This window comes from Ursus americanus, chromosome 20, assembly GCF_024610735.1.
Source record: "Ursus americanus isolate L20-20 chromosome 20, mUrsAme1.1.p, whole genome shotgun sequence".
Classification (NCBI taxonomy): domain Eukaryota; kingdom Metazoa; phylum Chordata; class Mammalia; order Carnivora; family Ursidae; genus Ursus; species Ursus americanus.
In genome coordinates this window covers 10289230-10315467 of record NC_142146.1, presented here as the reverse complement: position 1 = coordinate 10315467, position 26238 = coordinate 10289230, and the positions used below count along the sequence as shown (strand labels likewise).

The 26238-nt window shown below is 44.1% G+C and overlaps 1 protein-coding gene across 3 annotated transcripts in view; it reads right to left on the bottom strand.

Moving 5' to 3' along the window:
* Positions 1-16065: 16065 nt before the first annotated feature.
* Positions 16066-26238, bottom strand: part of MYRIP (myosin VIIA and Rab interacting protein) — a 354858-nt gene continuing 344685 nt past the window's right edge. For all 3 annotated transcript variants that reach the window (XM_045798182.2, XM_045798184.2, XM_045798183.2), the window contains 5 exons: positions 25828-25989; positions 21325-21429; positions 21152-21212; positions 19510-19628; positions 16066-18317 (listed from right to left, as the gene is read on the bottom strand). In XM_045798182.2, coding sequence (XP_045654138.2) covers positions 18285-18317; positions 19510-19628; positions 21152-21212; positions 21325-21429; positions 25828-25989 — 480 coding nt within the window. In that variant the 3' untranslated portion in view covers positions 16066-18284. The remainder of the gene's footprint in view (positions 18318-19509; positions 19629-21151; positions 21213-21324; positions 21430-25827; positions 25990-26238) is intronic.

Below are 26238 nucleotides of genomic sequence, written 5' to 3'. Positions count from 1 at the left end.
GGTTAGGCAGTTAAGCATCTGACTTTGGCTCAAGTCAGGATCTCAGGGTCTTGGGATTGAGCCCTGTGTGGGGCTCCCTGCTCGGTGGGGAGTCTGCTTCTCCATCTCCCTCTGCTTCTCCCCCTACGTGTGCTCCCTCCTTCTCTCTCTCATAAATAAAATCTTTAAATAAATAAAAAAAAAGAAAGAAAAAGGGAGAAGTCTTATAAAGATAACTTTGATAATAAGGAAGAGATGTAAGTACAGATACAGATAACTTTAAAAATGATGAGAGTTCTGTGCTTGTAAACCTTATAGGAATAAATGTGAAAATCTAAATGCAAGGATGATTTCCCATAAATTCCTATAATTGGTTTATAAGAAGTTAGAAGGGAGAATATATCTTTTCCTTAAAAATGAACCTGGCCCAAATAGTTTTGAATAGTCGAGTTCATCAAACATCAAAAATCCCATGTTATATAAAATGTCAAAAGCATAAAAAAAGATGGAAACCCTCCTAACTTATTTTAGAACTCTAAAAGCAAAGATGACATAAAAGAAATAGTTTATAATAGCATCAAAACTAATAAAATATTAGCAATAAATTTAACAAAATAAGTGCAAAACTTATACTTTTAGAACTATGTAACATTCTTGAAAGACATTAAATATTAAATGGAGAAACATCTTATGCTCATTGATCAAAAGACTTAATATTGTTAAGGTGATAATCTACCCCCAAACTGATCTACAGATTCAACACAATACCCATTAAAGTTCCAGCTGGCTTCTTTGCAAAAACTGAAAAGCTGATCCTAAAATTTATATGGAAATTTAAAAATTCATATTTAAGAAATGTAAATAGATAAAACAATCTTGAAAAAGAACAGCAAAGTTGGAAGATTCATACTCCTGATTTAAAATTTACTCCAAAACTATAGTAGTCAGGACACTATGGTACTGGCAAAGGATAGAAATCTAGGTCAGTGGAATGGAACTCAGAGTTCAGAAAAAAACCCTTAAATTTATGGTCAATTGATTTTTTTTACAATGGTCACAGGACAACTCAATGGAGGAAAGAATAGGTTTTTCAAACTATCCAGTGTTGGGACAACTGGATATTCACATGCAAAAGAATGAAGTTAAACTCTTACATCATACACAAAAATCAACTCAAAATGGACCATAAAGCTAAAGGTAAGAGGTAAAATTAGAACATTCCTAGAAGAAAGCGTCAGTGTATATGTATGTTCATGGCATTGGATTAGGCAATGGTTTCTTAGGTATGACACCAAAAACATAAATAATGAAAAAAAAAGATAAATTAGGCCTCATCAAAATTAAAAAATCTTTTGTGCTTGAAAGGATGCCATCAAGAAAGTGAAATGGTAACCCACAGAAGGGGAGAAAACATTTGCAAATCATATACCTGATAAGAGAGTTGTACCCAGAATACCAAGGAACTCTTACAACCGTATAATAAAAAATAATCCAATTAAAAATAGGCAAAGGATTTGAACAGACATTTCTCCAGAGAAGATACACAGACGCCAAATAAGCACATGAAAAAGGTGCTCAACATCATTAGCCATCAGGGAAATGCAAATCAAAACCACAGTGAGATACCACTTCACACCCACTAGGATGGTTACTATCAAAAGGAGAGATGCTAGTAAGTGTTGATGAGGATGTAGAGAAATTGAACCTTTCATACATTGCTTGTAGGAATGTGGAATGTCTTTTAGAAAACAACCTGGTAGTTCCTCAAAAGGTTAATCACAGATTTGTAATATGGCCCAGTTATTCTACTCCAAGGTATACACCCAAATGAAAACCTATATGCTCACAAAAATTTGTACATTCATAACAGCATTATTCATAAGAGTCATAATGTAGAAATCACCCAAATGTCCATCAACTGATGAATGAGTGTAAGCAACAGGTGGTATATCTGTAGATATTCAGTCATAACAGGAAGGATACGTGCTACAACATGGATCAACTTTGGAAAAATTATGCTAAGTGAAAGAAACCAATCACAAAAGACCACATATTATACGATGCCATTTATGTGAACTGTCCTGAATTGGCCAGTCTATAGAGACAGAAAGTAGACTAGTGGTTGCCTAGGGTTGGGGGTACATGTCAGGGGAGATGGGTGGTTGCCGCTAATGGGTTTCTTTTTTGGGTGATGAGAATGTTCTAAAATTGATTGTAGTGGTGGTTACAGGAACTCTGTAAATATACTAAAAACCATTGAATTCTACACTTTATTATTTTTTTAAAGATTTCATTTATTTATTTGACAGAGACAGAGATAGCCAGCGAGAGAGGGAACACAAGCAGGGGGAGTGGGAGAGGAAGAAGCAGGCTCACAGCAGAGGAGCCTGATGTGGGGCTAGATCCCAGAACGCCGGGATCACGCCCTGAGCCGAAGGCAGACGCTTAACCGTTGTGCCACCCAGGCGCCCCTGAATTCTACACTTTAAATGGGTGAATTGTATGGTATATGAATTATATCTCAACAAAACTGTTATAAAAAGAAAGTAATCAAAAAAAGTGAAAATCAGTTTCTCTTATTCACTGTCACTATATTAAATAAAATATTAGCAAACCAAGTCAGCACTATATCAAAAAAGAATATTATTCTTTTGATATAAGGACATGCTAGGGTAATCAGTCATAAATAAATACGTTATTATAATTGCAGTAAAAGATTCGGCATTTAATATATAAGGATTTAAATACAGGATTTTGCCGTTTTGGAGGAGGAAAAGAGAGAAGTGTTTACCAACCCTCCACACTGCAAGCCTTTTTTTTTTAATAAAGATTTTATTTATTAAAGAGAGAGAGTGTGTGAGAGAGCACAAGCTGGGGGGAGGGGCAGAGAGAGAGGGAGAAGCAGACTCCCCACTGAGCAGAGAGCCTGACATGGGGCTCAATCCTAGGACCCCAAGATCATGGCCTGAGCCAAAAGCAGACGCTTAACCAACTGAGGCACCCAGGCACCCCCATACTGCAAGTTTTTAACACATCCGAATGACAGACTTTCACAGCACAAATATAACCAAGACCACTAGTGGGAGTTGCCTTTTAGTTAGTAAGGTTGGAGGGGCTTTGGGATGCTCAGCAGGGGAATGGAGACTTGGTGATACTCAAGTGGAGGAGATGGAGACCCGCATATCTCAGATGGAGGAGATGAGACCCCTGACAGCACAGGAAAGAAAGGTCGACATCATAGGTACAAGTCAGCTCATTTCAAAAAGGCTCTTTGGAAAGGGGTACTGATAATATACATTTGGAAAGTGGCACCAAGGCTCTAACTTCTAGTTAAGGGTATGATGCACTACCATGCGGGAGGACTGATCCCTCTCTTCCCCAATACACTGACAAGTTAAGTGATCCAAGCTCTGTGGTCCTCTTTAATAAGGTGAAATAAAGAGTGATTTTATTTTATTTTATTTTTTAAAGATTTTATTTATTTGACAGAGAGAGAGACAGGAAGAGAGGGAACACAAGCAGGGGGAGTGGGAGAGGAAGAAGCAGGCTCCCAGCAGAGCAGGGAGCCCGATGCGGGGCTCGATCCCAGGACCCTGGGATCATGACCTGAGCTGAAAGCAGATGCTTAACGACCGAGCCACCCAGATGCCCCTAAAAAGTGATTTTAATCAATCACCTTGTTCTGTTCTCCAAGAACAGTACCCCCCACCCTCAGCCTTTGTCCCCAGTGTGGGAAGGACCAAGGACCACAGTGTGGGGGTTAAGGCTGCATGTTATATCATCCCATATGTTTTCTGGAAGTGGGATGATACAGGAGGTTGTTGTGTCTAATTTCAAGGATAGACCAGTGACCTTTCCAAGTCTCAAATTTATGCTGATATTTTCATTGTAATGATAGCTTCCCTGAATTCTTTCCTTAGCTCACTTAAATATAAGAGCTGCTTAATCGATTCTATTACTCTTTTAACCGAGTATATTATTTTTTTATATACGATATGCCCATATCGTAGTCTGCCCACCAAGGTTTGTAATCCCAGACCAACCATGCCCTTATGTTACCGGCCTGCACAAGGCTCTGGTAACAGCCACATTGAGATGCAAACTCTAGTTCCATGTCCTTATAAAATCTTATTTAACTGATATCATGCTTTTTAGGTTTCGTTGATTCCTTAGGCCATTAGGTCTACCTTCCGACTCTTATATTTAATCATCTTACCTTATTGGAAACATTTTCTGTATTTAATGGACTTACAATGCTGGTAAAACCATCTCACCCAAGATTCATTCTTCCTTCCTTCCTTCCTTCCTTCCTTCCTTCCTTCCTTCCTTCCTTCCTTCCTTCCTTCCTTCCTTCCATCCTTGGCAGGATTGATCTCGTCTAAGCAAACAATAAAGACATACTCCTGTGACAAAACAGTAATAGCTTGCATTTACCGAGTGTGCATATGTGCCAGGTCAGGGCTAAGTGCATTACACACAATATTTCTGTTTTCATTAGCCAGCCTCATTTTAAATTCTAGACCAGAAATCTCAAAAGTGCAGTCAGCACCTCACTTCTTGCTCTACTTCCTAAGATGTTCTTTTTCTCACTACAGTGATGATTTCAGACCTTTTCTCTCTTTGCAACACCCAACCTCTTCCCCCATATTCATCCCAGCTGAAGGCCTTACTCATACTTTATTAAGAATATAGAAGCAAGCAGATGGGAACAAACATCATCTAGCCAACCAAATCTCCAAATTTCCTTGCATTTTGTGCCTCTGCTCTCTGCTTCTTGTTAAAATGGATGAAGAATCCCTGTTTTCCTTCTTTGTCTTTTCTAGGACGTTGCTCTTGGAAGAATCCCCTTCTCTTCCTTGCATTTATAATGTCTTTCTCTCTATAGTATAGTTCTACCAGGATGCAAAAATTCTCTATCATCCTCCATCCTGAAAAGACAAAAATGAAAACCTCCCTTGACCTCATTCCTTTTCTTATCAGGACCCATTTCTCTGATCTTCCAAAGAGTTACCTTACTCTCTTCACTTGCTCAAGACCTATCTCTCCTAACCCCCTCCAAACAGACTTCTCTTTCCATAGCACTGAGTGCATTCTTGCCCAAGTTTGGTTGACCTTCACATTGCCGGTCGAACGTCATTTCACATTTTTTTTTCTTACTGGACTTCAGTATTTGATAAAGTGAACTACTCCTTTCCTCTTTTGGCTTCGATGACATCACCCTCTCTTGGTGTTCTTCCATATCGTCTGTCACACTATTTCCAGCACCGTTGCTGTCCTTGTCTGCTCAGACTATGCCAGTGTGATCATTAAGATAGGAAGAAAATCAGAAGATGGAGTTTTGGATACCAAGGAGGTGTGTGCATCCTAGAGGCTGGATTAGGAGTGGTAGTCACCAGCAGAGGAGAGTTGAGTCCAGTGGCCTGGCAACCTCACAGATGCATTCAGGGGCATCATGGTGTCAGGATACGGACAGAGCTGAAGTAGAGGGGGTAGCTATTTCCAAACACTTGGGGACCAGGGAGGGGCTCAGATCAGTCCCATTTGGGTTATACTGGTTACAACAAGCTACCAGCAAGAAGGAAATGCATTAGAATTTCCCCTTGAGCTCAAGAATAAAGAGAAAGAGGAAATTATTCTGCATCAAAAACACCTTTGAGGAAGGGAAACAAATGTGGGCAATTATGTAAATAAAGCCATTCAGCCTTGAGAAATGGGTAGGACCGGGAGAGGGGGTGAGAAAACAGATTAAGTAAAGAAAATCCACTAGTCACTTCAGCTCACCTTAATTCTATTTGCATATTAGACCTCTTTTTTTTTTTTAAGATTTTATTTATTTGACAGAGAGAGACAGCCAGCGAGAGAGGGAACACAAGCAGGGGGAGTGGGAGAGGAAGAAGCAGGCTCATAGTGGAGGAGTCTGATGTGGGGCTTGATCCCAGAACGCTGGGACCACGCCCTGAGCCGAAGGCAGACGCTTAACGACTGCACCACCCAGGGACCCCTGCATATTAGAACTCTTTAATGATAACACTCCTTAACAGAAACACAAAAATTTGTGGAGCTGTCAATAAGAGCAATTGGTTTGGAGGGAAACATTATTGTTTCTTGGTGTATAATTCCAAAATGAATAAAGGACCCCACGCAATGTAACAGACAATATTTTCATTTTTCACAGTAAGCACATTAACAGTGAAAACAGAGTAAGATTTGTCTTCATGCGTGAGATAGGATGTTGTGAAAATATTCTAAACCATTGGCCATAAACCCAGTCCCCTTGTTGTATAGCCGGGTGCTAAATTACAGTAGTGGTGGAAATGGTACAACCAGTCTTCTTTTAGTTACTCAGAGTGATAATTTTAGGTGTCTTTCAGAGCAGCTAATTAAAAAGTGTGGAGATTGCAAAATCAGTTCACACAAAAATATGAGCAAACTTCAGAGTAAAAGAAAGTACTACTATATCCCATATCTGTTCCACTGTTTCAGCTAATGGAGCTGCCACCGACCCAACAGCCCTAGCAGGAAATCTGGGGGCCTACCTACCCTTCTTTCCTTCTCTCCATTCTTTCTGCTTCGTTCTTTGAGTCAGCCTCCAACCCTTGAACACCTGCTTTCAGCCTCACTATTGCCTTGTGCCTGGGTCGGGAGGTGGTTATGTCATCCGTGGGTCCCTTCCCCGCCTCCACGCAGACTCTGATTCTTGAGTTCAGCCAAGAAAGACTTCAGAGCCAAACTCTCAAGTAAGCAAGCCTTGATTAGAAAGTTCAAAAGTGAAAGCACACTCTCAGAATGGGAGAACAGGCAGGCTCAGAGATGGCAACTGTATGAGGGGTTGGTGTTGTCTTCTCTTTTTATGCTTGCATTGGTGAAGGGTCATAGCTAGGGCAGTCTCTGAGATTGCTTCCAGTCATCCAAGGGACTCCTCCTACCGTTTGGGAGGGGGAGTTTGGGGCCCTATATGGTCCTTGTCAGATATCAGGACAGCCTTCCCCCAAAATGGGGGTAGAAACCACAATGTAAATGTATTATAATGAAGCTATAGGTTACTTTAAGGCAGCAGTTATAAGGAAAAGTGCAGGCGGGCTCCTGGGCTTTTCCCAGCTGTTTGTTTTCTGGGGACGGTTGGCAGTTTCTGGATTTCTACTATTTAAAAAAAATTTTTTTAATTAATTAATTAATTTACTTATTTTGGATTTTTATTTTAGTGGTCAGAAAATCCTGTTCCCTGCTCATATCTAGCTAACTGCCTATTCTATCAGATAGGGAGTAGGATTTTGTGAAATATTAGAATTTTGGTAGGGAAAGGGGCCTGGCATGGGCTGGCACATGTATTCTTAAAAAGCGTCCTAGGGGATTCTGATATCCATCTCCCCACAGTTAAGAACTTCAAGGTATAATATAAATTCTCATTAATTCTGTGTCTTCTCTTCCTTTCTAGACTGCAGACTCCCAGAGGGCAAGATTATATTTTTTTCTTTTTACCTATCTGGTGCCAGGCACCATGCCTGGCAAAGGGTAGACACTAAGCATGTGCTGCTGGGTTCAGTGAGTGAATGTGTGTTTATAATCCGCACCTGGATATCTCTATCAAGAATTTCCAGAAGCACCTTAAACTCAACCTGACCCAAAATTGATCTTTTTATCTGGAGTGTGCTTAAACTTACCCTTCCATTTCTGTGTTGGTTGGTGGAATGGAGTCATGCAGTCTCAGCCCTTCCAGTGTGCGTACAACTTGCGTGCTCAGTAGCCACTCACTTTTTCTCTTAAACTTCCTGTTTCCTGAGACATTATTCTCTTCTGTTTTCCTTCTACCTTCTTGTCTGCTCTTTCTCTACTGATGCACAGGTCCAGGGTCCTTGGTACCAATCAGATTTTATAAGGTTTCCCAGTGACCTCATCCATGTGTACACTTCCAGTTCCTTCCATGTCCCAGTAGCCCTCTGATCTCCACCTCCAGCCCTGATCTCCACAAACGTAGATCCACTTCCCTGCTAGACCTCTCCACTTGGTCAAGATCTCAAATTGAACATATCCAAAAAGGAATTTATCTTCCCTTATATTCCCCAGCTCGGTGAATGGGACCAATGTTTTCCCTATTTCACAGCTCAATCTTTTTCACTCCCCCGTATCCAACCCATTCCCGAATCCTGTTTTTGCCTTTAAACTGTCTCCTGGATCCACCAAAATTCTCCTTTCTCCCTGCCCTAATTTGTCTTGATTCCTTCCTGGACTCTATAGGAAGTCTCCACATTAGTTTATCCATGATCACTTTGCCCTGCTGTAATGTATTCCTTACACTAAAAAACCAGAGCAATTAAAAAGAATAAACTCAGAAATCTGACTAGGTCACTTACCTCTCAAACTTTTCAGTGTCTTACTTTTTTTTTTTTTTTTAGCTTTTTATTTATTCATTCGAGACAGAGAGATACAGAGAGAGAGAGAGCACAAGCGGAGGGAGTGTCAGGTAGGGGGACAGGGAGAAGCAGACTCCCCACTGAGCAGGAAGCCCCATATAGGACTCCATCCCAGGAGCCTGGGATCATGACCTGAGCTGAAGGCAGATGCTTAACCATCTGAGCCACCCGGGCGCCCCTTCAGTGTCTTACTTTTAATTATAGACTAAAGACAAAATGCACTGTATCAATCCAGTCATGCACATAAATGATGTTTATCTGTGATAAATGCGATGGTGATGGGGGAACATGCAAAATGCTCTGTGAAGAGAGGAAGGAGTGAATCATGCAACTAGGTGGAAAATGATATCTTAACTGTGAATTCCAGCACTCTGTATAGGTGGAGAGCTTTCTCTGGGTAAGTGCTTGGGGCAGAAATTGGGACACCTATGCTCTGAATTTTCAGTGGGGCCAAAACATCACAGAGGCCTGTGGAGTTGGCCAAGGAATCCTGGAGGTCAGAAAGGAGGAGGCAGGACATAGCAGGAGACTGGTGCTGTATGGGAAGTCCACTATTGGTCGAGAAGAGGACTTTTGAGGAATGGGAATGTCTAAATGGAATTTTCAACTATTAGGTGATATGCCCCCACCTACTTCCCCACCCCATCCCCCAATCTCTGCAAGCTCCTGCTGCCCATCAGCCCTTCAGTGATGTCTACTATTAAGGGATCATTGATTGTTGTCTTTGTTTTTTTAAATGAAAACGGTGAAGGGTTAAATTTCCTATCTGGATTGATGCAGTGCAAAATGGAGCCTGCAACAAGGGAGCAAAGATCAGGAACCATGGATCTTCATAATCACAAATTCACAGGCTTCTGGGAAAGGCTTTGGGCTTCACAGGAAATAGAATTAGGAGTTTGTACCAGTGTAGATTTGAACCTAGATTTTGAGTGGCATGGAGTCTACTTCCACCTCCAACCATCTGGATTACACTAGGATTCTCCTAGGCTGGGAGTGAGGACCATCAGAGTGGAGGTGACATTTGAGCCAAGCCTTCTTAAAGAATAGGTAGGGCTTTTCGCAGTCAAAGGGAGGCATTCCAGGGAACCAAATATAATGTGGGAAGACACAGAGTTGAGAGACGTCTTAGTTTTAATGGTTTGTGATCCACAAAGGGTAAGTGGGGCCCTGCCAAGAGCTGTGATCCGGAATTCCCATATGGTACAGGGCTCTGACAATGTCTGGAATAGTCTTCACAACCACATTTTAGATCTGTCATTTTAGCATTAGCCAAGATGTATATTTTCCCCTGCAATCAAAGACAGAGTGGAGGCCAGGAGAGCAGAATCCTAACTGCTTCAAGTCAAGAAGGAGTGACTTACTCCTTTGTCATCAGACAGTTCAACAATTGATGGGCATCAAGCTGACATTTGGCAGAGTGACATCAGCAGAGCCATTGAACCTCAGATAGGCAGCATTTCAATAGTCCGTGGTCACTAGGAAGAATTGCTACTGGACGCAGAAAAGCCAGTAACTGTGTCATTCAAAGACAGAAAGGAACCTCAATTCTGCCAGACCGAGAAGAGCAACCCATTCATCACCAGGATGGTTCTACAAAGACCCAAATTACAAATGGGGTGGAAATGCTCATTCACAGAGTCTGTTCTCAGCAGAGCATTGGTGACACATGGGCTACATTTATCAGGACAAAGAATAGTTGTCCAGCCTTCACCTTTTAAAGACTGGCCACTCCTCAAAGATGGAAATCTTTTTCTGACTTCTGAGTGAGTTTGTCTTAAGTGAATAAAATAGTAGGAAAGAACAAACCAGAAAAGACAGCCTTGAAAGTGCAAGTTATTGTCATTACGAGAAAACAGGGAGGGCATGTTGAAGATGGAAGTACAACAGAAAATACTTACTACCCCCACTGCCCACAAATTGCCCTTTTATCTTCAATTAAGTAATGGCCATATTGCTCAACAAACAACAGTTATATGTCTTTTCATCCTGTCACCTCACCACCTAACACCTTGTGGTTGTGGCTCATCGTGGTTCTGGGCCAGCATTGCTCCTTTTCATTTGATACACACAACACATGGAGAAGAACACAGATGGCTCTCATGGTCTCCAGGCCGCCAGGCTCTCAGGCCTGCCTCTCCAACCTTCTTGGGCAAGTACAGACTGAGAACTTGGCAAACTTGTTGGGGCTGTCTGGGAAGTGCCAAAGGCATACTCTCCAAATGGCTCTGATTGTAGCAGAGTACAGACTCTCCTGGACTCATGGAAGATCTTAAGAGATGACAGATGGGCAGATGTTCGGTGTCCTTTTCCTGAACAAATAGACTTGCCAGAGGTTCTCAGGTTAGCTGGGCTTGTGAACAGCTGAGCCCACCTGGCTGCAGGGCTTTGGGTGCTATAAATTAAGGGAGGCAGAGCTGGATAGAGGGGAGGCTGTTGCCTGATTCACCTGCCTCCCAATGCCACATGACTCTTACCTCTACTAGCAGAGATTTAAGTTGGGTCCACTTCAGAGAACCACATGGAAACTTGATGGGGAAACCCCACATCTCAAGGCTGCCCAATGGGTTGTTTCTGGACAAAAATAACCTGATATCTTTCAGAGGTTCAGTTAAGATAATTGGATAGTAAGTAGACATTCCCTCCCTGGGCTGGGGAGGAGAGCAAGGAAGACAGTCAAGACTAACAGAAAGCTTTTCCCTGAAGGGATGGAGCAACACCCATCCCAGGCCAAAGCAATAGATTGGGGCTCTGGGGATGACCTCACCACCTCTGCCCTGCTTTCAGCTGCCCTTCAAGCACTGGGTTAGGCCTTGAAAGTTAGCATTCTCCCTGACAGGGCAGGGGTAGGGGCCAGCTGGAGGGGGAATTTGAGGTTTTCCAACTAGCAAGTCGTCTCCAAACCTTTTAGGCTACATATCCCATTAGTAAAAACTGAAAATACATGCTCAAAATAGGTATTTTCATTTGTAAGTTATTTACATCTACTCTCATCTATCATATATTTCATATTGGTAAACTACCAGATAAAAAATAAATATAAGTAGAAGTTCTTATATTTTCTTTCACCTGCCCCCAAGTGACCATCTCTACACCCCATGTGTCGTCTGTACTCCACTTTGGACTACTACTTTAACCGTTAAGTTCCCGAAGTTCTGGCTTTTGGTGAGCAAAGAATAAAGGAGAGGGATCCACTCAGAGAAAAGTTGGGTCATGACTTGGCACATGGGCTGTGTTCAAAGAAACAGTGAAATGAGTGAGCATCTCAAAGTTTTCCTGCCTTGTCAGTGATGGCAAGAAGGGGTGATTGCATCTAAGAACTCTGTGGTAACTCTTGCTCAGCCTGGAGACTGTGTTTTAAGAGGCCCAGCTAAGCTAAGCCAAATTTACTGGCATCTCAGTGGGACCCACAGGTTGCGAGCGTGTATGGGTACAGGAGCTTGTACCTTTAGACTCTAGGGAGCAGGTGCCTGGACTGTTTGTTGCCACCTGGGATTGCCCCACTGTCTCTAGAAGAGGGGTAGAAGAGAAGTAAAGGTTTGGGGGAGACTCCTTCTCCTCCATGTTGGTGCTGAGATTCCTCCTGTACACTTTGGTGTCATGAGGATGCTCACTCCCAACCTCTGGGTGGGCATGAGAGGGACTGCTCCCTGTCGTGCATAATCTTCAATTCAGGACATGGGCGAGAGGCAACCACACAGCCTAGAGCTGGGACCACCTTGGCCATCCTAGATGAACCACCTTTGTTTCAAGCACCTGCTCTGTGTTGGGCTCTGTGTGTGAAGAACAGAACCCAATTCCTGAAGAAGCTTTCAGGTCAGTGCAGGAAAACGATGCAAACACGCACATGCATTGCAGGGGATGTCTTGGTTTGGGTTTTCCCCAAAGGAGACTCTGTGTTCAGTGGTTCCTTGGGGAGGTGACCCCAGGATATGTGCTGAGGGAGGGAGAATGTGAGTAAACGAAGGGAGGGAAAGTCAGACAGAGGCATTAATGAACAGGGTACCGCTGTGGGTAACTGGCCTCTATCCTGCAGGGAGCCCTCTGAAGGACTCCACAGAACCTTGGAACCTCGCTGCTCAGGTGTGGCTGGCAGCATTGGCATCACCTGGGAACTTGCTAGAATTGCAGCATCGTGGCCCCCCCACCCCCCAACCTCAGATCTTGTGAAGCAGAATTTGTTTGCACCTTAACATTGGAGAAGCACTACCTTAAAGCTTTCATCTTTATCAAGCATGATAGCTTTGATAGAAAACATAGTTTTCCATATTGTAGGACTTGATTCTACTAAACTGGATCCCTCTAAATAACTTCTTTGAGGTTTCCAGTGTTTGAAGTGGATATTAAAGTTTTCTAGCCCCTTGAAATCTCTTTAAAATGCAACTCCATTTACCTGCACTCTATCATAATTATAACTCAATTGCAGAGACAGAAGGTTCACACAACCAACTGTTCTGTAAAATGCAAATCGTGCATGGGAAAGACATCCCCTGGGAGAAAATGGAGTAGTTGTGCGAGAAGTTATTTTTAAAAGAACACACCAAATGTCTCCCGTGCTTTAGTGTTTTATCAAAGATTTCAATGAATAGAGGACCCTTTGGAAAGATCAATACACATACACACACAGAGCGAGGGTGAGAGCAAGAGAGAGGAAAAGAGAGAGAGAGAGAGGTGCTACATTTTGGGGAACGTGTAAACATAACAGAAATTTCATGTATAAATTGTGAAATGTCAAAACCAAGCAGCTCAATACTTTGCTTATCCATCCTTCATATTGGCATGTGATTTTACCTTTGATAGCCATTCATCTTCATTTCACCCCCAACAGAAGGATTAATTTAAGGTGATAAACACATTTTTCGGGGAGTGTATCAGTTAGTTATTCCTGTGTAATAAACTAGGGATGGTTTATTCTTGCTCATATATCTAAAGGTCGGTGGGGTGGCTCTGCTGATCTCCGCTGGGCTCCGCTGAGTTTGGCCACAAGCCACAGGTTGGTTGGGTCTGGGTCTGGGTCTGTTCCTTGGACCAGTGGGCTGCCTGTGGCATGTTCTCAAAGTGAGTGGCAAACTATAAATGGACAAACCCAATTCCATGAACATATTTCAAGCCCCTTATGTAGCTCTTCTGCTAACGTCTTACTAGCCAAGGCAAGTCATGTGGCCAAGTCCAAACCAAGGGCTGGAGAATGTTATGGTCTGAATGTTTGTGTGCCAGCCCCCCATTCATATGTTGAAACCTAACCCCTCAGGAGATCTTATAAGGAGATGGGGCTTTGAGGAGGTGATTAAGTCACGAGGGGCCAGCCTCACAATTGGGATTAGCGTGCTTTTAAAAGAGGCTCCAGGGAGATCCCTCGCCTGCTTCCACCATGTGAGGGCACGGTGAGAAGCCGGTAGTCTGCAACAGCCTCCTGCAGCTCCCGGCCATATTGTCACCCTGGTCTTGGATTTCCAGCTTCCAGAACTGTGAGAAATAAATTTCTGTTATTTATGAACTGCTCGGTCTCTGGGATTCTGTCATAGCAGCCCAGATGGACTAAGAGAAGTATGTTCCACCAGCCATCAGGCAAGTATCATGGCCAAGCCCAATGTCAAGGGGAATACGCTCCTCCCAGGGTGTAAAGGGAGTGTGATTTGTAGAACAATGATCTTTTCTACTATCAGTAGGAAAAGTGAGGCACAGCATTTTGCTTAAGTCCTGGTGCTGATACTTGAATGATTTTCTTGTCCTAAGAGATAAAGTACCTATAATATACTATATATACATGTATACTATATGTACCCATAGTATACTACGGTACCTGCAGTATTCCAGGATTCTGCTGAGTTTCCTCATGGGATATTTCATTTAACCTTTTAACAAGGCTAGGAAGATTTTTATAACCCATCTCACATATAAGGCGATAGGCCACAGAGCTACTAAATGGAAAGTCTTAAGAGTGGAGCCTAGTTTTTTCTGGCAGCCTTCAAGTGCTTTGACTATTAGGTCGCATTATTTATTTATTTTTTTGTCCTGGCAAATCAAGCACTTATCTCTTAGGGGAAAATATCATTGCTACACTGTTCCCATTTACCCCGGAAGCAAGAAGAGCTGTAAATTTTTGGTGAGTATAGCTGCCCCTCACTCTTGATATTCAACTTGTTGGCTCACATGGATTCCTTTGAATATTCAGGCTGATGAGGCAGACTGGTTGTTCAGCAATGCTTTGGGGGCTTCTGGGTTAGAGAGGTGGAATGTTCCTGCCGCTGGAGTGTGACTGGACTATCTGCACTGTCTTACATGTCCCGCTATCCTGGGGGAGTGGAACTGAGGGGAGGAAGGATCAAGAAACCAGGAATTCCTGGGGCGCCTGGGTGGCACAGCGGTTAAGCGTCTGCCTTTGGCTCAGGGCGTGATCCCGGCGTTCTGGGATCGAGCCCCACATCAGGCTCCTCCACTATGAGCCTGCTTCTTCCTCTCCCACTCCCCCTGCTTGTGTTCCCTCTCTCGCTGGCTGTCTCTATCTCTGTCGAATAAATAAATAAAATCTTAAAAAAAAAAAAAAAAAAAAGAAACCAGGAATTCCAGCCAGGAAATGCTGCCTGAAGAGGACCTCAGGTGGGTCTACTGACGTCGTTCTCCCCCCATGTGAAATGCCCTGTCCACCGAAATGGTAGCCTTTTTGCTGTTAATGCTTAGCAAACACTGTCGTGCCAGGCACATGAATAGCAGTCTACAGAAGGGTGCACTGAGCACTGGGAATCTGTCTTAACAGGTGATTCTGATGCCCACTCAAGTTTGATAAGATTGTGTTAGGCCAGCAGGTGGCGAAGGCCTGTGGCTTCTATTCCTATTATTGTTCACTCATTCGTTTCCAGTCTGAGCAGGGTTCCTACTCCTCCTTGGGGATGGCAATGTCTGGTGTTGGGCAGACCAGCCTCAGAGAAGCCACAGTTGCTACTGAGCCTGTGAAAGACTCCGGGAGAGTCACAGTCCTGCTTCTTGCGTAGCTCCACCATCCCTGCAGAGACCGGCAGGGGCCTCTCCACTCATGGCCAGGCTTACCTCCAGGGTCCCAGGCTCCTCTGACTTGGCACTGTTCACATTTTGCGTGAGATAATTCTGGGCTGCGGGTGGCTCGGCATTGATGATGTTTAGCAGTGTCCCCGGCCGCTCTCCACTGTATGCCAGTAGCAACCCCCGCCGAGTTATGACAATCAGAAGGGGGAATGAAGCATGAGAGACTATGGACTCTGAGAAACAAACTGAGGGCTTCAGAGGGGAGGGGGGTGGGGGAATGGGATAGGTGGTGATGGGTAGTAAGGAGGGCACGTATTGCATGGTGCACTGGGTGTTATACGCAAGTAATGAATCATGGAACTGTACATCAAAAACCAGGAATGTACTGTATGGTGACTAACATAATATAATAAAAAAAAACATTAAAAAAAAAAAAAAAAGAAAAGCCTTCTGAGTGATAAACTCGCACTGCTCCCCTCCTGCCCCTGCTTTGAGAACTGCTGCTCTCAGGACGCTGAGCAATGGAGAAGCAAGTGGTGCGACTGCAAGGAACGGGGCTGTGGGGCAACAGTAGCTTTGGACGTCGGCCCCTCCAACGACTAAACGTTGACTTCTTTCCTTGTCCCCCCTGCACTCCCAGTCTTCCCCACCCCCAAAAAACACACACCCACATACATTATTTTCATAAATGACTTTTACTTCTTTATCGTTTCTCTTGACAGTAAGTCTTGGCAATGTGCATATAACATGAAGGCAAGCGTAACTTTCAGAAGTCATCAAAGATATGGTCCTATTGTCCTCATTTTCTTAAACCGTTAAAATATTTTCATTTATAAAAATTAATCTAAATATAAATATTGACACTGAAGATCAAAATCACTTGATGACAAAATAATTCTTCTGAAACTATAACGTATGCTTATGGTTTTTAATAGTAAATTAAATCTTTGCACTTATTTGGCACAAGGAAACCTTTATAAAATTTCAAATGCCATAGAGCAGGCTGCTGCTGCTGCTTCTTCTTCTTCTTCTTCTTCTTCTTCTTCTTCTTCTTCTTCTTTGTTTTTGTTTTTGTTTGTTTTTTTGCAAGGCTTACACAGTACACATTTTTGTCAAAGAAAACTGAATATTTTAACACTGTAACACAACAATAGTTGCTTTTCATGCCTCTTAAAGAAAACATTCTATTTGGAACTCAGATCTTTTTCTGTTGTGTTTTTAAAATTTGTATTTGTCTGCTTTGAGTCACACCAACAGAACAAAAAGGCCAAAGACTTACTTTATTTCAAAGGAGTCACTTCTGTTTGATAACACGTACACAGAATCAGCAGGGAGTATCAGGAGAAGATAGGGAGACCCCCATCAGGAAGGGATCATAACACTCATCTCAGCAGCAAATCAGGTCTGGGAATGTGCGTATCAGCAAAAGAATGTAGAAGTTGAAACAAACAGGGAGTGAGGCTTTTGTGAAGCATTCCAATTAGACTTAGTTTCAAGGTGTGACTTTGGCCAACTAATCTCTCTGGCCCCCTCCACTTCCAAATCTGAAAAATGGGGATACCTACTGAAGAGGGTTGCTCTAAGGATTACCATTAGAAGGAACTGCCTCCCTGAAAGCAGTCACTTAATACATTTCCGTCAAACTATCCCCTTGCCTCCCATCGTTTGCTTCCTTTGATTCAGAGTGTCTCAGGGACAGATGTAAGAAAGGTTGTAAATGCTCAATTTATTGTGCGAAATTCCATTCCATTTGCTTTTATAAACACACTCTACGTAGTCATGTATTTGAGAACACGAACGTGGAGCTCGCGGCAGCTCTTGTGTCCATTAAATTCAGTTTATTCTTGCTTTTTTCATGCCTGTAAGTTTTCCCAAGGTGATTCTTTAACCATGTTTACCTTTAAGGTCATTCTACTACTTTTGCTGAATATTTACTGGGAAATAAATTTTGGAGGACAACATTTTCTCAAGTGGTTTATTGTCTGCAAGAATCCATTTACCTGAACTCCATTAGATGTGGTCATTGCTAAACCACATCATATGCATTCCGGACAGTGTCCTAAACTTAAGTCAATGGTGGGATTTCTCAAGCTCCTCCCCCCTTCAGAGTGGGGAAACTGTCCGTAAGTCCAGGGAAGAGGCCTGAATTCTCAATGAGACCTTGTTTCAGATAGACCTGGACATGGCACGGGTGAGGCGGAGCTTTCCCTTTCGTGGCTTGTGATGACAAAGCAATGGGAATGACTGGTTGACTGGTTGTACGGGGTGGTGGTGGGGTGATTGGAACTTCCAGGAAGGAGGTGGCTGAAGGGACATCTGCATCCTTGCCAGGTGCACGCTCCCCAAATGGGACAGTCCCGATGTTCACTATGGGGGCATTTGCACTTTTCTTCCTTAGCACTTGTGGGACAAAGATGCTTGTGAGAGATTAGTAAGAACTGATGATGAATTAAATGATAATATCCATCTCCCTTCCTTCCCCCCCCCCCGCAATTGTTTTCCTTTGGACAAGTAACTATTGACATATACTTCTAGCTGAATCAGAGGGACCCCCCCCCCAAAAAAAAAGATCTGAAAGACAACACATAGTAGCAAAGCGGACAAGGAAAAGATGCATCTTTTGAACACGGAGCTCTGCTGTTGGAAGTCAGCGTCTGGGTTTTCTGTCTTGGATTCCCCTGGGAGCCTAAGGCAGAGAGTGGGCAAGACCACAGTGCCCCAGTCCGGGACTGCTTTCTGGGTGAGGTATCGGGACAGCCCCGTGCAGTGGTGCCCTGTGGCCTCCCAGGCCCTCTCCTCAGGGGGAAATCCATACAGTATTCGATGGCTGTTGGGTCAAGGCACTGTCGTGTACGGCCGGAGGCAGTGGGTCACTGGCAGTGGGGTTCCATGGCACTAATACAGCACAGCAGCCTCCAGAGTGGGCTCCTGGGGGAGACGGTGAGCGCACTGTCACTGCTCAAGATTGTCCCTCTCCCTTTCCCTCCCCTCCCTCCCAAAGTGAACAATTCAGTTGCATTGATTACACTCCAAAGTCACGTGGCCACCACCCCTAGCTAGTTTAAAGCATACGGTGCCTCTAAAATCAAACATCTTACTCAAGAAGTGGTTTCTTCCTATGGCCCCTCCCCACAGCCCTTGGCGACCACTAATCTAAGTTGTATCTCTGTGAAAGGTAATGTTTTTAACTATCTTATTTATAACAGATTCCCTTCCCTGGCCCTAATGGTCTGGCCTTTTAAGTGCGATAATGCATCTTTTTAGCCTTTGAAAGTAACAGCCAGGAGCAAAGTAATTGGACTTTAAAAGGTCAGGGGTAATGGCTGAGCAGTGAAGAAAAGGCAGTGGGCCCCGCAGTCGCCAGGTGGTGCCCAGAGATGCAGTAATTTGTAACCAAAGGGCATGGCCACCATTATGCCATCACCTGGTGCTCCTCCGCTCAGGGGACAGGGACAATGGTGGGGGGAAGGCGAAGGGAGGGATGGGTGATGCATAAAAGGCAACAGAATAAACTTGACCTTGCTTCAATCTTGCCACCCAGACGCCATCTGCCTTCAGCATAACGGTACCTCTGAGGCCGTTTAACTGCGTTATCCCTTCCCATGCAAGCAGCACCAAGCCTCTGCCGAAATCTGAAGCATAGGCAGGTGTTCAGTCAAACGAGCCCTTAGTCCTCTTTAGAGGATCTCCAGGGTTTGTGCAAATTATCTCCTGTCCCTTCCCTTGTGTTTAGGGGCAGCTGTTGACTTTTTTCAGAAACACAACAAGTAATTAATAGCTAACAAGAAATTCGAAAAAGAGTGAATATGGATCAAAAACAGGGTAAAAACTCTGACACCTCAACCAGACCTTACATTTTTAGTTCTCTCATATCAAACCCTACAAGGAGCTGGATATATAGTTGCGGGGATGTAGCCACATATCGAAGAGGTTCCAATACCAGGCAGGGTGCTCATCACTTCTCATTGCCCACCCCGCTCTTCTCCAACCAACAGACCGTGAGACCAGGCAGGAAGGACGCTTCTTGGGGCTCTGATGGGAGAGCTGTGGACAGAAGGGCTACAGAATGGAAGCCCCATCTACAGTGCAAGGGACAGGCATCGAGACACCACTGACTTACCACCAAATCCTTGGTGGTGCTTTTCCTTTCATTCGTCCTGTTTGTCGAGGAGCCTTGGAGAATGAAGTTGCGGTTAAATGTTTTCATGGTGGTCACCGAAGATGCCTCAATGTTTTCAGCTAAAAGGAAACAAATGGAAATAAGTGGTACCCAGAAGCTGGGTCAAGTGTTGAGGAAGAAAGACCAGGTGTCCCCATGACCCAGATTTTGGTTCCAGATTTGGCATCTCATTCCAGTCCACAGGTCTGACTGTAGAAGCTTTTAATTTTGTGTTTATTTTTATGATATGCATCAAACAAATTCAAGAATGATTAGTGGCTTTCCAGGAAAAGGTAGCTTGGAGATAATCCACTGTAGTTCATAAATTCTTTTTTTTTTTTTTAAGTAGGCTCCAAGCCCAGCATGGAGCCCAACACGGGGCTTGAATTCATGACCCTGAGATCAAGACCTGAGTTGAGATCAAGAGTCAGATGTCTAACCAACTGAGTCACCCAGGTGCCCCATCCATGGTTCATAAATTCTTATTTGCAATTCTGGAATACAAAAGGCTCTAAAGGTTGTAAATCCTTATAACTTTGGAACCAAAATTGTCCAATGGCAAAACCTGACTTACACTGACATATGGCCATTTAAAATCCTTGTCAATCCCACTGAGAATGAACATTCTCGTGTTTTGGTGCAAGCCTATTAATGTGTTTATCGGATGCTGCCCCAGACACCACGGCGAGGGGGCTGTTAGGAAATATACTGTACATGTACCATATTACCTTTCTAATGTCCAAGACATTCTGAAACATACTTATTCACGGGTTTCAAATAAGAGACCATGGATCTGTAATACATTGTAATTGTATGGGGTTTTATAGATTCAATAAATGCTGGAGAAAGAACAGTGGAGCCAAGACTCAGACATGTTTTCTGACTGTCTACTCTTGTGATTTGTAGATCTAAATCCCTGTTTAGCATCATCTTATGTGGTTCCTGAATTCAGGGAAATTGTTGAAAACGCCCAGTGGATGAGGAGGACACCACGGGCATCGCTGGAATCCCTCGTGGGTTGCATACTGTGTTAGATGCCTCTGGTGCCCCGCCCACATTTCCCTGACATCACCACACATTCTGTCATCCAGCACATTCCAACAGCATGCTTCTGCAAGCACCGTCACTCTCTCTTAGCTCCTGCATGGGGTGGGGCAGAAGTACCAGGGAACTAATGCCTCCTCCCCAGTAAATGTCAGGGGATGATAGCAGAGAGCAAAACTCCTCATCTTCCTAGTCTTTGGGCAGGAAACTCTGAGGTGCAGTCAATACCGTCTCCCAGAAGTCCTCAGCAGGATTTAGTCTCATTTGCCCAGAGAAATAAACTACGAATTAAGTTGCACTGTATTGACTTAATTTCCTTCCCTGAATCATTTCTTCCTTCTCCTACCAGTGTTTTTTGGAATTACTTCCCAATTCCCATCCTTGTCCCGGGGTCTGCTTCTTGGGGGGATTCAAGTCAAGATAGATTCTTCACAAGATCAGTTCTGGGTGAGAACTCCCCATTGGGTTTGGTCCTCAAACTCAGATCACTGAGTCACTCAAAGTAAATAAGTCAGGCTTAATTCTTTGGTAGCTCTGCGTGGTTTTACTTTAAACACACCTTTCACTGGTGGGGCAGGCAATTTCCTCCTCTGCTGCCTTGATGTGTCTATGGTTTGTACCTACAAACAGAACACAGCAGTCAACACACGTTCGCAAAGCCAAAGATATTTTATCTTCTAAATTTTCCAGGTCGTGCAATATTCCAACAGAGGAAGTGAGGGACCAACGCACCTGGTTCCTTTGCTTCTGATCTCGTTTTCTCGTGAGGCGCACACACGGTGCTATGTTTAATCCTGCAATGGTCAGAGCTGAAATCCGGCTCTCGATATCAGAAATCTTAATGCAACAGAAGGACAGAATCAGTAGGGGAAAAGCATAGGAGGGAAGAATCTTTGTTAAAAGCGATAAGAATCTATAATGAACAAATCTGCTTTGATGTATGCTCATTCATTCATTCAACTTTTTTTTTTAAGATTTTATTTTTTTAAGTAATCGCTACACCCAACGTGGGGCTCAAACTCACAACCCTGAGATCAATAGTCGCATGTTCCACCGACTGAGTCAGCCAGGCACCCTTCATTCATTCAACTTCTTTATTTTATTTTATTTTATTTTATTTTATTTTATTTTATTTTATTTTATTTTATTTTATTTATTTTATTTTATTTTATTTTATTTTATTTTATTTTATTTTAAGATTTTATTTATTTATTCGACAGAGAGACAGCCAGCGAGAGAGGGAACACAAGCAGGGGGAGTGGGAGAGGAAGAAGCAGGCTACCAGCGGAACAGCCTGATGTGGGGCTCGAACCCAGAATGCTGGGATCACGCCCTGAGCCATAGGCAGACGCTTAATGACTGCGCCCCCCAGGCGCCCCCCATTCATTCAACTTGTACCAAGCCCTTCTCTTTCTAGTGCTGTAGTAAGAAAATAAAACACAGGCCTTCCTTTGTTAGACATTTAAATGTCTAGTTTGGTAGCTCTAGAGTATATCAACACCCTTGTCAGGGACATATCTTGAGGGATACGTGAAAGCCCGGGGCATGATGGGAACCCTGGCCCAGCACGGCGGGGAGAGGGGAGGGGACAGGAAGGCTTCCAGAGCGGGCCGCACTTGATGTGAGCTTTGAAAGGCAAGTATGATTTATAGGTTCTTCTTTGTTCTTCCATGACTCCATGAACCAAAACCACAGCACCAGCTCTTAGGAGGGAGGCCCAGCAGTCCCTGGTTCAAGTCCATTTCTTTCATTGAAAGGACAAGTGCCTTGAGAAACTCCCTCTTCTCTCTGGGCATCAGTTTCCTCGGCTATAACATCAGATGGTCAGAGAGTTTGGATTACTTTTCAAGAGTCTTTAGGCAGATACAGAGAGCAAGAGCCCAGTCAGTGCCCAGAAAGAACCCTAACCCATCCATGTCCTCAGAGATGAAGAAGACATAGTCCCAGCTCTTAGAAAAGAGCATTACTATGTGCTGTCACCATGCTAAGCATTTTAAATATGTGACTTATTTACAAACCTATGACATAGGTAACTGTCTCTTGGTTTTATAGATGAGGAATCTGGGGCTCGGAGGGATGAGTAACATAGCCAGCATTTCACAGCTGGTCTGGGGCAGAGCTCCGAATTCATACCAACCCTCATGCTCTTGCCACACTGTCACATTCTAAGAGGATCTGCCAAGGCCTGGCATGGGGACATGGGAGAGGCAGGAGCAGGCTTGCGGAGTGGAGGGGGGAGGTGGGGATCACAGCTGTCCTGCTGATCTCTGGACATAGTCTGAGTGGTGCCGGGGCACCAGACAGGGAACCTGAAAGTCGGCCCAGCAGCCAGTGTGTGGACCCTGAGGTCTCTGCCGCCTCCCTTGTCCCTCCACTCTCTTGAGCTGCTCAGGACAAATTCAGATTCTGCTGTCATTTACTGAGGACCTCTTCAGACAAAGCTTATTGGGACAGGTGCTATAGAAGGGCAGAGAGAAGGACTGAAGTGTCGGTGAATATGAGAGGTGCTGCCCCTCTCCCCAAGCAGAGGCAGTCCTGGTCAGAAGAGGAAGAGGAGGAGGTGGAGGCCAAGGCGGTGGCAACAGGTGAAAGACTCCAAGCTGCCCAGCAGCCAACTCCCAGGAGCGACACCATGCAGCCCCTGCTCCTCCCTGACCCCCAGATGCCTTCTCGTTCTGACTCCTCAAATTTCACATTGAAAGCTGTCTTCCTTTGGTTTATAGACCAGTAAACTGCACAGGCCCCTGTGAGGTTGCAGGCTAAATTTTTATCAGTCACGTGCAGCTGGTGTGGATTAGATGCCCATGGTCTTTCCTGGAAGCAGTTTTGATGGAGGGCCTTGCTTGGCAGGCCCTGGGAGAAGGTCAATGGGAGAGCAAATTGCTCACCTTTTGATTTGCTGACTGTCAGGCTCTGGAATAAGAAGGGGTTAATTTTTTGAGCTTTAGTTCATAGAGCAAAGGCCAAAGACAGGAAAGGAGGCTATTGAGGGCTGATTTTGCCTATATTTTGCTATCTCTCTCTCTCTCTCCTCCATCTCTCTACCTAGTTATGTTCCACTTCATTCCTAAGACTGCATACCCAATGACCCTTACACTTGCTAGAAGGGATGACTAATTCAGTGCTGAGTTTCCTGGGAGCCAAATCAAAGAGATCAGCGTAGGATTCTCTGTCCAAAGATAAAGACCAAGTGCTCAGAAGAACAGCTTTTCCTCGTACTGTGAGTTAAGAGCGACCTTCCCCAGGAAGCCCAGAGAGATGTTGCTGCATGATGCAGTGGACAATACCACAGCACACCCCCCACCCCAAGGGTCATCCTGCAATCTCCCAAAGCACCGGGCAATCCGTCCCTAACATAAACTGCAAGGTGATAGAGTCCCTAAGTCTGACCTAATCCAAGAACACAGCTTAGCACATCTACCCTCCTCAGTGGGGAGAACTTCGGATGAAAGACAACAGGGAGCACGACGCTTCATTCTCTGGTGGCAGCTGGCAGTAGGGGGAGAGTCTCTATGCTACTGAAGATTCCCACATGGTGAAGATCCATAAAACTAAAGGCAGTGGTGACTACCTCCCTTGCAAAGTAAGGACTCCTATGCAAGTGGATATGTGTCTGATGGCAGGACCAACACATTTCTCAGAAAAACACACAGTCCAGACTGGTAAGGAATGTGGCTGTGATGTCAGAGAGACAGGTTCAAATCCTGGCTTCATCACTCTTTAGCTATTTGACCTTGGGCAAGTGGTTTAACCTCTCTGAGCCTCAGTCTCCCTAGAAATAAAAGGGGAAAGTAACAGTAGCTACGTCATGGAGTTGCTGAAAGGATTAATTACAATAATGAGGTCAAGCGTCGAGTACGACTCGTGGCACAAAGTAAGGCTCACTGAACACTAGATATTATTGATAACATTACTGTCATATTTAAAAATGTGTAAAAATTAGGCACATTCAAACACATATAAAATGGGCATTTTGGACTCCAGGATTTTCTACCATAAAACATGGATCCAATAATTTAAGACTAGAAAAATCTAGGAGCAGGAATAACTATCCAATAAAACCCTGTCAAACACCCATAAATGATATTACTTCCTGCTAAACCACTCAAGAAGTATTTTCTGCAAAGTGTACCTCCAGGAAACAAATGATTTGATTTAACTTTATATAACTTTGACCATAAATTGATTAAATGTTGGGTGGCATTTCTGGAAAATGATTTGTATTTGAGGAGAGATGTTCTTCAGCCATTCTTGCTGAAAATGAATAGTCAACAGGGCTAAGTGCAATGAGACCATTCCTAACATGCAGCATTAGCTCATCCACAGGGTGGAGAAAGGGCGCCCTCATGTTCTCTGGAGTGCTTAATGCTGCCGGTGGTTGTTGGAATTTTTGACTCTCTAAAACAAAAATATTTATTTAAAAAATAATTACCACTCAAGATCATCATCTTCTCTATCCATAGGTGGATTCTATTGGCCCCAGCTCCCCTAGGATGCAGGGTCTATTTTAAGATGCAAGGCCTATAGAAATATCACTGAACCAGGGGTCTATACTGAGCATATACTGCGGAGACCAGCATGTCTCATGGACCCCAGTTTGAGAATCAGCGACTTAGTCCACAGTCCATTCTTATCCAGTGTCAGAAGCCATGGGAATATCCATGAAAACTTCAAACTCATGTCTTCACAAAGTTACAGATAACATCATTTCAGTTCTGAATTGGCCATACCTAAATCATGCAAAATATTGGTCTGAGAAATCTACACTTCTAATTTCATTCGTTTGTTCACCCATTTTTATTGAGTGCCAAACCTATGTCAGGTATTATGTGAGGCACTGGAGTTTCTGTGTTAAGCTAGGCAGCTGTAGTCCTGTCCTCATGGGGCTTTTAGTGTACAGAGGGGGAAACCGGCATCAAGTAAGTAATCAACAGTGTGATAAAGGTTAGGGAGGGGTGGTCTTGGGATGGAAGGGGAACCTATATAGCCAGGAGACCTACCTCTGTGGGTCAGAGAATTTGTCGAAGATGGAGGTGACATAGGTTTAAAGACAAATCTGATATATCATCAAGGCTATAATTTTTAAAAAGGAAGGTTTGGTGGAATCCACCCAAAAGGACCATGCAAGCACGCTAGAGAACTGATAGAAAGGCCCTGCAATCATTCTTGTGGAAGATGGGGTGCCTTCTCCCTTTTCCCGACGGTACTCCATCTGGGCGGAGAGGGAGTTCTCACCTGGAGCTCAGCATGGTGGACCTGGGCTGCCGCTGTGGCCACCTGGTCCTCCAGATCTGCCAGCTCGGTCTCATCGGTGCCGCTGTGGATGCAGCGGGCAGCATCCTCCAGTTCGTTCAGCTGGCCTTCCAGTCCATACACGGTGCCCGCCGCAAGGTACACCTGCAGAGGAAGTGCAGCCTCTGAGCTCAGGTTTTGGAACTGGGACTGGTGGGGTCCCTTCAGGGCACCCCGGTAATTCAGGGGAGTAAAAGAGAACCAGGCATAGCACTGGGGGGAAAGTCAGGGAATGCCCCCATTTATAAACGTTCTTCACACTGAAATGGTAGCATGGAGGTCTTACCACCCCCTCACTGTCAACCACACCTACCCCACCCCGCAAACTTTCCCGCAAGAAAAAGCAACTTCTAA